This window comes from Anser brachyrhynchus, assembly GCF_964034855.1.
Source record: "Anser brachyrhynchus genome assembly, chromosome: 1".
Taxonomy (NCBI): Eukaryota; Metazoa; Chordata; class Aves; order Anseriformes; family Anatidae; genus Anser; species Anser brachyrhynchus.
Genome location: NC_137694.1, coordinates 154,538,743 through 154,551,457, shown reverse-complemented (window position 1 = coordinate 154,551,457; position 12,715 = coordinate 154,538,743). Strand labels below are relative to the sequence as shown.

General features: G+C 37.2%; 1 protein-coding gene across 5 annotated transcripts in view; it reads right to left on the bottom strand.

Annotated features, from left to right (window-relative positions):
• NALCN (sodium leak channel, non-selective) overlaps positions 1-12,715 on the bottom strand; it is a 237,353-nt gene that overhangs the window by 92,177 nt on the left and 132,461 nt on the right. For all 5 annotated transcript variants that reach the window (XM_080575903.1, XM_080575902.1, XM_080575905.1 and 2 more), the window contains 2 exons: positions 11,623-11,790; positions 6,701-6,892 (listed from right to left, as the gene is read on the bottom strand). In XM_080575903.1, the coding sequence (XP_080432029.1) occupies positions 6,701-6,892; positions 11,623-11,790 (360 nt within the window). The remainder of the gene's footprint in view (positions 1-6,700; positions 6,893-11,622; positions 11,791-12,715) is intronic.

The following is a 12,715-nucleotide window of genomic DNA, read 5'->3' as shown; positions in this document are numbered from 1 at the left end:
TGGTTTCCTTGTGGGCTAACAAAATAGGAATGATAACCTGAGCATCACAGCTCATTGTTTACAATACAACAACGTATTGTAATTCTTTGTTTATACACATTCTTCAGGGTTGCCTCTCTATAAATATGCCTACGATAAAATGTAAAAGTTAAACGAGATCATACACTGATGTTATCTTAACAGCAGAAGCACTTTAGGCTTCCTACTGATGAGACTAAGCAATACAAAACAAGGTCCCAGTTCTTCCATCTGTTTCAGTCAGTCATACCCTTCCCCTACATTTTTTAGAGAATCACAGAATCATTAAGGTTGGAAAAGACCTCCAAGATCATCTGGTCCAACCATCCCCCTACTACCAATATCACCCACTAAACCGTGCCCCTAAGCATCACGTCCAACCTTTTCTTAAACACCCCCAGGGACAGTGACTCCACCACCTCCCTGGGCAACCCATCCCAATGCATAACCAAGTTTTGATGGTAGCATTCTTTGTGCAATTGTTTCCGTAACATTTTCAAATTCCTTCAGACCAGGGGTGCATGTCAAAAACAGAAGGAATAAATGAAATGTTTTCCTATCTTTGGTGATAGGATATGAATCCAGATGAGCCCTAGAACCCAGATGCCTCATACCTTTGAAACCCCATATGGACACTTGAGGCACAGGTCAAAAGGCAAGCACTACACAGTGTAAAGCACAAGACAGGCTACATCCCAACCCACAGTGGATAGTGAGATGCCAGTAATATGCCAAAACTGTTATCCTTTTACAGTGCAGACAAGTGGTTACTATCCATTCGTGCAGCCTAGCTGCCGGAGGTGTGTTAAAATCTTTTCAGGTCAGAATTTGGAAAGAGGCTCAGAGAGAATGAGGCCAAAGGTGGTACCTGACACGCACACTCTCAAAATGAGCCCTCTGGGCCAAGCTGAGACAGCTCCATTTTACCAAAGGATTGATTGCTCATGGAACTGGGAATCACCAGGAAAAAAACAGAACCTGAGTCAGGGGTAGGATTTATTTGATCAGATTCAGCCATAATCATTACAGACGTTTACATCTGGGTATTCATTAAAAGCTTGCTCAACATTGCTCATCTGCTTCAGCAGATGCATCACCCTCTGTCTCCATCTCTTCATTGACTGTGGAGGCAAGGTGGAATGCATAGATCCAAAGGTTTACATAGTCACTGGCTCAAGGTAGGTTAGCTAATGGCATCCATAGACCATGGCACAGACCAGAATCTAACTCAATATGACAAACCTGTGAGCATGAAATGTACATCATACACAGGCACTGATGACTGCTCCGCCTTGGTCACAGAAGTTTGAATACAGAGTAGGAATAATGTGTGGATCCTGATGGTACTAAATCTTTCAATGATGCCAAACTATCACATAAGCTTCCTTTGCTTTTGCCTGGCATCAGAGATACTATCATTCCAGACAGCAAAGATCAAAGCTGAGATCTTACTAAAGTATAATACATACCAAAAAAGTGCTAGAAATTGAAAACTTTATCTGAAGAGCCTTTCATATCAACTTATCCTAAGCCCAAATGCATGTGGAATAAGCTGAAAATACGTAGACGCAAGCTTTTTCACTTGAAAAACAATGAAATGGATTCTCTGAAGCAAACAGAAGCATAAGCAGTCAGGCTAAGACCATGGAGTTTGAGTGAGGCACCTATTTTTACAGTTGTTTTTTGGAATTAAATCACACTAACCAAATTTTCAGAGATGATTAGGCCTACACGTCCAAATCACTCATAAGAAGGGAATCTAAGGTGTACATGGAATAGATCAAAGCATCCAAGTGAGCAATTGCACACACTGGGGGATGAAGTTTGGCTTATGACTGCAATTTCTGTGTCAGCAACATCTTGACCAAATGTCACGTCCCAGATTTTCCTTTCAACACATAGATCACACACAGAACAAAGGCTAGTATAAACTAGAAGAGAAAACTGTTCACTATTTCCTTTCTATACATCCTTTATGTCAGCTAAAATCTTTTCCATGTTATTGTTAGGAGAGCCCGAATACAGACTGGAATTTGCACAGTGCCCTCTACTTGCATGTTCCTGCCCGTAGGCTTGGTGTTAACCAGTGTGCTGCAGGCCTGTGCCCAGGTCCTGCCACAGGCACGACGCCTTTGGACTCGTGTCCCCTCCCAGCCACAACTGCAGACTCCTTGCACGGTGCCAAGACAGAATCCTATTAGTGATTCTTTTCCTCACAAAAAATCATGCTGAGAATCCTGCAAAAAAACAGACACAAAACTAACCCCTGACCCTGTCAAAATACCAACCTGTGTTATCTAGCTCTGTGAAATACCTCAAGTCCCTCCCATGCAAAACATACGGAGAAGGAGACATCTGGGATCTTTGGCTGTGGAGAGGCTGTAGACAGGGGAGCATGTTTGAAACAAACGGGACATTCAGCCTCCTTTATATCGGCCAGTGGTCCTTAAGGACAAGAAGACAATGACCCCATCAGTGCACAGCACCGGTTCTCAGCCTCCTGTTATGAAGTGCAGATAAAGCTAAAAGAGGCAATTGCTGTTTCACTGTGCTCATAGCATCTCTGGAGACAGTAGTGGCCATACCTGACGGGTGTGATGCTCTTTAGCGAAATATGAGATAGGGGGATACTACATTAAGTAATACATCCCAGTGCTGGCTTTAAAAACACCTGGGTTACTGGGTAATTGAACCAGTGCAGTATCCTTCATTCTGAATCACATTAAAATATTACAGTTTCTTGCTCTTTAAAAACATGTATTTTAATTAATTCTTCAGGTATAAAGATACCTCCAGTTCTCTGTTGTGGACCCTGTATTAGCACAGGCACTATATTAATTTGGAAAAAGCCCACTTTTAACACTATAAAGATTAATCTTCCATCTAAATCAGCTGTCCATAAAGCATGTAGCTATTTAAAGTGGTATTTCAATATCATTTAAATATTTAGTTATCACATTAAAGTCCGGTATAACACAAAATGTTAGTTTTAAGAAAACACGGCAGTGCACAATGAGTTTGTTTTGCACCCGGCAATCTCCTTCAGAGCAAGCTATTTTTAGCTGAAAGGTGCTCTTCCCACTGTTTATTTTAAAATGAATTTGAAATGCAACTATCTAGCTGACAGAATCAACATCTGTGAAGATGAGACTTAGAGATTTATGCAAATGGTGACTTTCTGAATTAATTTATGTTATAGAAAAGGCTGTCAATTTCTTTGAGTATTTATGCCCTATTACTTAATTAGCTGTTTTGATGATGGAAGTCAAACTACCTTTTTATTTTTAGTGGAAGACTGGCAAATGTTTGGTGGTACATACAAGCAAAAGTGCCAGGTCTGATAGCCTGTCCATCTACTTTGGGGTGGTGCCACGCAAAGAACTACTTTCAGCTATAATGTACTTGACTTTAACTGCTGCTTTGTCCAAAAAAAGTTATGGGCCAAATCCCTAAGGAATTTGGTAATCAGTTCGCAAATTCCCTAATTCATGGAAGCTGTCCTACAATCAGTGGGATTACTTCTGCAAATGAAAATAACAGGATGTACGCCAATGCTGTGCAATGCTTGCACTGCATCTACCCACGTTGAACTTTTTCTCTTGCCACAGTAACGAGTGCTCCATGACACTCTGTGAGAAGAGCAGCTGCCCTCCAAAAACACGTCCACAGCACCGAGATTGTAACTGCATCAGAGAATTAAGACTATGTGGTTTAGTTTTCTTAAGGGAACTTAAAATTATATTGAACTAACAAGCCACAAATGGAGCTTCCTCCAAGCTCAAGGCTACGTCCTGGTTTTACTGAAGATGGTGGGATTGTTGCTGTTGGGATATGCTGGGCCTGGATTTCATTTTGTATTGACTCATTTAACAGAAGAGCAGCGTTCCTGGCTTATCGTTTATCTGAGCCACGGGGTAGTCAAATACATGGCCCCAAACTTCAAGAGAAACTGGGGCATGGAAGTCAGAAACACTAACAACATATTTTGTTGTCTATATAGGGAATGCTTAAATTTCTTAGCAGCCATCTTACGCTGCTGCCTTTGAACAGAACTCCCCCTCTCATTTCTTCTTCATTTAGGGGCCCAACACTCAGCCACCCTCTTTTTTATTTCCCCTCCTGGCTCAGTACGTGCAGCCAAAGAAGACATGCAAAAATAGAGATGGCAGATCTGTTAGAAACAGGAGAGCAAACATCTATATTTTTATACTTTAGTATTAGAGAGAAAGCCAGTCCATTTGGAAAGTTGCAATGGGCAAAAGAAGAGTGAAATTTGTAACCATGGCAACACCGAGCTTGTGCCTATTGACTGTTGTCAGGAAACCATGTGAAAACATGCAATTTATGGGCATTAGTGAAAGGAGGAGGTCTCCTTGTTCCAAAACCCATACTGTGCCTTCTTATAAAGCACTTACGGCTTCAAAAATGATTTTACGTTTTGTCTGTCTCACTGTGGAAGGCACTTCAACGTAAAAACTCCAAATTTAACCTCTGGTGCCACCACTTTGTTAGCGTACTTGTCCTCTGCATATTCAGAAGTGAAAGAAGCCCACAGCAACAGTGCTGGCCATTTGGGGTTCACTCTTATTTGGGGGTAAGCCCCTAAAAATTCATTGTCACAAATCCTGCTGATGCAGACCTCGCATTGTCTCCTACACTATATAGTAATGCAAGCATTTCTTCTGTACATTATGAAAAGAATATGTTCCAGGCAAACCCAGAGCTGCATATTTTATTACTGCCTTATTGCAAACTCGTCTTACTTACTTGTCTTGCATTATTTGTCTTATTCTGTGCTCTTTATTCCGAGCAGACAACACTAGAGGTAATCCCCCAGCCTTTAGTAGGAAGACACACTTTAGAGGGGCATTGTCAGTTAAAATTTCTTTAGTACAAAATTTTCGCTGACTCTATTGAACTATTGAAAACTGCTTCACTAGAAAATTACAGAAAGAAAACACACTGTAAATTAGACTTCTGAATCATTTATGACTAGCTGAATATGTATACAAATAAACAATATCTAAAAAACAAGCAGGCACTCTTACTATAGGCTATCATAAAAAAACTATTGAAAATATTTCAGTTCATTACTACTGGAACACTCCTTTATTATTGGTAACTGGCAACATTTTTTTTTTTCAGAAAATTCTATCAGAAAATAGAAAACAACCTTGGATATTTTCTGTTTTTTTTTGTTTGTTTGTTTGTTTTTGTTTTTAGATGTATAATTGACTGGAGAAAATATTTTCTCACTCTTCAAACGTATTTTAGTATATACATATATCTGTTAAAATTCAATACACTAAAAGTTCTTATTAAGTTCTAACTGGCCTCAGATTGAACACCCAAAATCATTTAAAACTTTCCTAACATCCTGATATATCTTGGCAACATTTTACTGCAAATCAATCTTTCTCAGATATTTATACCAATTAATCTAGTTAAAATACACATGTTGTTGTGAATGTCTCTTATTTTAATTATACTACAATAATTCCTTCAGGACCGTCATCACCATTTTGCATAAATAACAAATTAATAATAAAACTAAATTCTATGCACTTTCAAACTTCTGTAGCTGGATTTTTTTAATCAGAAGTTACGCATTGGACTTGGACATAGAATATGATGGTAATATCACTCACTTTAGAGACAGAGGCCTGATTTCATAAGTAAAGCATAGGTTATATTATCTTCTTTTTGCTTTCTTCAGCATTTCAAAAATGAATTATACTGAGTTCTTTACGATCCTACTGGCTGTTTTTCTAAGCACATTTTCTAAACTAGAAAGCATGGCACTACTTTTTTATTCCCCATGGGTAGGTATTTTTTGTCTTACATTTGATGGCTAGCATCCCATAAATCAAATCCAGGTTGATAATTACAAATTGTTGCCTAGCCATTTTGTTTGCTAAATGCATGATCCTTGAGGCTGTCTTGTTCATTGTTGTTTAATTGTTCCCACCAGTGCACTTTCACCAAAATAGATACATTGAATAACCAAGCTGTAATGATAGAAACAAATAAATTGTGACTAGAACCAATCCATGTACACTCAGTCTAATACATTATTAAAGAAATGGCAGTATTTTCATTCAGAACAGTGTGCTTCAATAAATACATTAGCTCCAATTTCCACTGATTTTCAGTGTTCTGTTCTGAATTAACGTAATGCCCATAAATATCCACTATTTATACCCAAAAGGCAAACACTTATTTTGTCAATGCAGACAGGTTTTATAACCCTATGTAAAACAAGCATTCCTATACAAATCAAGATCAACCACTTCACAATATGTAGATATAAATCACGTGAAGACATTTTATATAAATTTTGTGGATAATATCTATGATTATGCAGATGGATTTTTTTTTTTGTAGCATGCTAGACTACTGTTAAGCCATATGCTTTGTTTTGTCATCATCCATGTCCACACATAAAAATTCTCCATATTCCCTGAACAACAGAAATACAACACAAAACTCAACCAAAATACAAACTTCGCTACTGAAGGAGTAGTGGAAGACTATTGCACACAGAAAATAAAATTATTTTCTCTCTGCCTAACTTGATCCTGCTCCATGGTTCTTAGAAGAGAAGGAAAACTGGTCATGTAATAATTAATATAATATATATAAGAAAATAATAATACAAAGTATCAATGCGTCTTATACTTGCCCGTGGAAAGGTTGTAAATCTATCCAGTTCTTCCACAAAGCAAAACATCTGTAAACTGATTGCTGACATTACAATCAAAAGGCTGGCAGTGAACACTACCAAACTCCCAAGTTTTTTTCCTGGTCCAAATATCTTATACACAAAATCCTCCAAAGCAGGAGAAATCTTTATAAGCCGAACTACTCTAAGAACCTGTAAAGAAAGAGAAAATACAACTGCATTAATTATTTGATTACTATGTTAACCAACAACTTTTCAGGAGACTTCAAGGCAAAAGGAACCTGTCAGGCTTTGTACTTATCTAGACGTGCCTTCGGCTTTGTTTTAGCTAGTAACAGCGGTTACCTAATGATCAGGTGACTGGTCATTATTTTGTCTATTTTGTCTTTTGCATAGCCTTTTAAAATTGTGTGCTGTAATGCTTATTGTTCCATATATCTTTGCATCTAACATATTGTAATAAAAAGCTGAAATTTTGCATAGAATAAGTTATGTATGGTCCTTTCGTAAAATGCAGCATCAAGGTATACAGGCATGGTATGACAGCAGAGGTCCTGAAAGTATAGGCACAGGAGTATAGTGAAGGCCCCAGTGCTAAAATCAACTCACCAATGACCAATTGTCATCACAGAAATGCAGCTGGGGCTTTTTTAGGGGCTACAAAGGGAACAAAAACATACGCAAAACATATGATAGATAGTAAATCTGGATGTAATGAGGGATTCCAGAATAATAAGAACGGTCTCCAGCAGAGGACAAAATAATCTGTCTTGATATAGCAACTGAGAATTGATTGCAATGCTAGGTAAATTGCTCCAAAGCTTGCTTATCATCACTGTTAAAAAATCAGACTTATTTTAAATGGACAAGGTCCTGAATAGTCTTTGAAGAAAGCTCTGCTTAGGGCAGCAGGCTGAACAAGATGATACTAAAAGGCCACTTCTAGCCTAAACTTTTCTGTGATTCTGTTATTTGTTACTCCAGGTTACATATCTGCATGAAAACTGCCAAATCTTCTTCCACAGGTCATCCTTCCATTTCAGTGACCCAAGGCGAAATTGCTTGACATTGCGTACAGTATAACCTAGCAAGTTTGGTAATAAGCACATGCTGCTATTTCATACTCTGAACAACAAGGGAATTTTGGGTGGTATTTCTCAATATCAGAGGAAACAGCACTGGGGGCCACTGATGTATTTGACATATTTTACGCCTCTCAGTGTCAGTAGTGGCAGCAGAACTGTGATCATGTATGGAATTCCTGACCCATTCGCTACTGAATCTACCTTGGAAAAGCTGGTGAAAGCTCTGATCCTCCCATGTAGATCAAAAAACTGTGGCAGAAACAGTGACATGAACGTTAATATCAACAGGAGGCAGTGGCAAACCACAGCAGTCGCTGGAGACAACTGACAGGATTCTATGACTCTGTGATTCTCTGTGGGGCAAATGACATTTGGCAGTTCTTAAAAAAAAGATTCTCTAGCCCAAGTTGGAGCCCATATTTCCACATGAATTACACTGAAACTGAAAGGTAGGAATTACAGTGCAATTATAGACTGACCCTATGTGCAAGTCAAATACAATTACCGTGCTGCTTTTGGATAGAAAATAAGATTGACAGAAGGATATGGCAGTTGTTCACAGAAAGACTTCAATGTACCTTGTAGCTTGCTAATAATGTACACCTTTGTATTTTGCATGCAAATCATCTCACTACCTATCTGTTGAGTACCCAGAATATGCTGTAATGTCTGGCAGGGCTCAGAACAGGCTTTACTGTCAAAGTGGAGATGGAAAGTTAACACCAGAGAGCAACTTATTTCAAACATGCCAAACCCCTAGTGTGAGATGGGGGAGCCTTCGCTGTCTTCAATATTTAAAAAGGGCCCTGGACAGAGAGCTTACACTAGACAGCTTAACTTTCACATCGTTAGAATAAGGTGAGATACTTAAAAACATTGGTAATGTATTCACATTACAAATAATCTAAGTACATAAAACTGGTTACTAAGACAGTGACAGCCAAAGACATTAGTGAGAATTCTAAGTACTACGAACATTTAAATGTGGTGTCTTTACTTACAAGATCTACCTGCAGTGTAAATGTTAGCACATCTACTTTGTGTGTAAATGTTCTTCAGTACTAGTGTCAACAATGACCCCAGTGGAGTGAAGATTTCATGCTAGTCTGTATTCTGAGTTGTGTTTTAGATAAACTTACTTTAGATAAACTTTACTAAATGCCTTAATTTTTTCCCTTCCTTTGGGGAGCTTTAATTGACCTTTAAGCAACACACTAATCTTATTGATACTGTATTTTTCATTTATTTTCATTAGGCAACAAATTAAATCTAGCAAAAGTACACTGTAATGAACATTTATTCATTCCATGTAGTTGGATGGCAAACTGTATTAAATTTGAAAGATGTAGAAGGTACCCTATCTGGATTAAATGTAAAAATATGTTGAAAAATGAATCAAAAATAAAACTACAAGAGAAACCACCGCTCTGTCCCAAATAATAGCTGCATTTCCTAAAAGTGATACTTATTCAGAAAATGACTCAGCAATATTTTCCCAGACAAATACTCTCTTCAATCCAGTGTAGTTCAAATTCTGTTTAAATCTCTAATAAACTGGCATTTTTATGCCAGATATCTGCAATAATATGCAAATTCTGCCATTTCTCCGCTGATGAGATGTTCTACAGGTAATGGCCACGGAATGGTGCCTTGTTTGTTCATAGACATTTTCTTTCACAGACAGCTTTGCAAAGTGCTTTGAATGAACATACAGCGAGTATGTTGTCAGTATGTTGTATGTTGTAAGAAAGACAGGTGGGAAGCTGGACAGTAGCCAATGTGGTGAAGAGCAAATGATGTGCTGGCAAAAGGTAATGAATGATGAAGGCCGATGAATAATGCAGACTGAAATATATGCTAAGGAAGACTAGACAAGGAAAATAATATGTCTGCTTACTATCCTGGAATATGTCAAATAAGACTTGTGTTTGCAGTAACCTGTTTTGTTGGCTGACAAGGAACACATTTAACCTGTCATTATTAATATCTAAAGGCCTGGAACTCTGCCTACCATCAAGATTTATCCAAGTGAAAAAGACTTTTTGACCTTGGTTGATTTGAAAATGTGTTATCTAGCTTGCCAAGAAGCTTAGTTGCTGGAGAATATGGTGTGTACTTCCTTTACACGCTGACATCAAAGGTAAAGTATTTTCCAACCTTACTGTCATCTGCCTCTTTGGGGATTTGGATTGCAAAAGACAACCCAAATCGTTCAGCATAGCAACTGTTTCTGCTTGTAAAATGTATGTCTCTTATACACATATATTTTGATAAAAATCATATCCTGAAATTTTCTGTCAGAAAAGCAAGCACTTAGAAAAAAAACACAAAACAACAAAAAAGTGGAAACTACTTAAAATCATTAAAAATAAATAACTTCTTGTATTATTTTATTACCAACATCTGGCTATATGTTAATTATTCTTTCAGTCCTATGATTTAGTGATAATATTATGTATTTAGTCCAAAGTGCCCATAATTTATACTTTAAAATTCTAGAAAGAAATCAACAAATGTGAGCGGGCTCTGCCCTAGTAACTGCGTATTAATGTGTTAACTAAGTGGCTAACTAATTTAACTGAGAGCTCCCAGTTAGGTTTCCTGGGTGCTTTTGCACAGGAGTACAAAGGCATTCTCCTACACATGTATCCTTTCTTGCACGTTAGGAATATCATGCCACGTTTGAATTACAAAATTTTACACATTTGGACAGAAAAATCAAAGGTATAACCATGTAAAAGCTTTCAAATGGTACCAGGTGAAAGCAAAACAGAATTTGAAATTTTGAAATCCTTCTTGAGCAGGTTTGTAGAAAAAATACAAGATGGGATTTGGAGAAGTCTGAAAAGGCCATTATGTTTCAACCCGCACCTGGAGAGAGTGCCACCCTCATAGTGTACTCACTTGATTACTGGGTGTTACTGGAGCTAATCACATATATCAACAGGATTCTGTCAGGCCATTTATTATTTGCCTTTACTTATTATTAACCTTGCATCATGACAATCCACTGCTGAATAATGGACAAACATGATATGCATCCTTTAGTATTTTTTTTAAAGAAAATCACTTTCTTCTGCAGTGTAGAATATAGCACATTATAATAAATCTTAACACCTTATCCCACAACTGGCACAACCCTAAGCACTCTGATGAGGCTGAACAGGGAATTGGTTGGATTGGTTTGCAGAAGAAGAATTCAGAAGTCTAATTAATCAATCTTTCCTTGTCTCTATTCCCTACTCTTCCAAAGTGAAAATGTAGGAAGAGCCTCGACACACTTTCCCTCTCAATTAGGAATGGTTAGAGAGCTATAAATCAAACCCTAAGATGGTTCTGGAGAAAACCCACAATGACTGGAGTGGAGACTTGTCTCGGTTAGAGATGTGGCTGCTGCAGACATTAAGATTTGAAGGAGCAACAGCAAGTTTGTTGAGGTGTCAGGGACGGAAGACAGGAAAGCAGTGGTGGACTCTACAGGAAGGTGACAAAGTAAACAGCTGTATGCAAGGTCAAAGCTGAATGAAGGACGAAGAATAAACTAATCCAGAACCTACTGAACAGTGCAGCCTAGATAAGATGGGAGTTACTGAAAACAGAAAGTTGCAGGACTGCTAGACAAAGGTAGAAATAATCCTATTTCTGTAAATCCACCCAAGAAACATAGTTAAGAACAGACTTAGCTGGAATTTAAAAGACATTTTCAGCAGGAGTCCATAGTGTGAGAACATCAGTAATCTGAGAATAGAAGTAAATGCGAGTGAAATATATACTCCTTTTGATGGGTAATGTTTTTAATTGGTATTTAGGGTAAAATGTGAACGTAGCTGATCGTACCTGGAAATATGTAAACTGAGAGTGATAGAGGTCTGGATAAATGTGAAGAGTGGTTCCAATTACAAGTAGTAACTCAAATTTGTGAAGAGATGAGCTGATGTATCCTGTGAAACCCAAACACCAGATCTTCAGGAGAGCTTCTAAATCAAACAGAACCGTGAAAGCAACCTAGACGAATATATAAAAAGAGAGAGAAGTGTTCAAAACACTGAGTTCAATTAAAACTTTCTATGTCATAACACCTATAAAGGTTTTGTTTGGTAAAAATAAAGATCTTCATTGTATTAGGAAAAACAATCATTCTCTAAACGTAATAAACAATGAATAATAGATTTTTTAAAAAATTCTGTGATTGCATGGCACTTATTTGTTCATTGGTCAACTATGAATAATATAGAACTGAAATGAATTATTACATTTTCAGAACAATTTACAGAAATTGTTATATTTTGAAAGCTTTCTGTTAATACACGTATTTATAAATAACTATTAAAATTATTTATTTTAAAAAAAAGATAATATAATGAAAATCAACTGTGACAAATCATTTGTCTACTATTCCTTTAAGTAATTACATCTGCTGCACCAAAAAACTAGTCAAATTCTTTATTCAGTTTCCCTTACAAATAGTTGAAAACTTGACTTATTCATACAAACAGTTGTACAATCTGACACCTAAGTTTTCAAGAGTTGTATGTTCAATTTGTAAATTTGTTGATTAATACCCTAATGTTAAATTCAGATCAGACTTCTTTTATAAATTGTTGTCTTTTTTTAATTTTTTTTTTATTTTTTTGCTCATATCATTCCTTAAAATGTACACTTTGTGAACATTTCTGAAGTCCTAACACCCAGACATGTAGATGTCACAATCTGGAGGGCATGAAATAATAGATCCAATTAACTTTTCACTTTGTGTACATGTATAAGAAGGAAAACCTGAAGAGACTTTTTTCCAAATGTGAAGCAACACATATAAGCTGTCTGAAAAATTTTAAGAGATCTAAGAAAGAAACCAAAGTTAAAAGGTGCCTTGTTTGAAAACTACAGAATCCTAGAATGGCTGAGGTTGGAAGGGACCTCTGGAGATCAT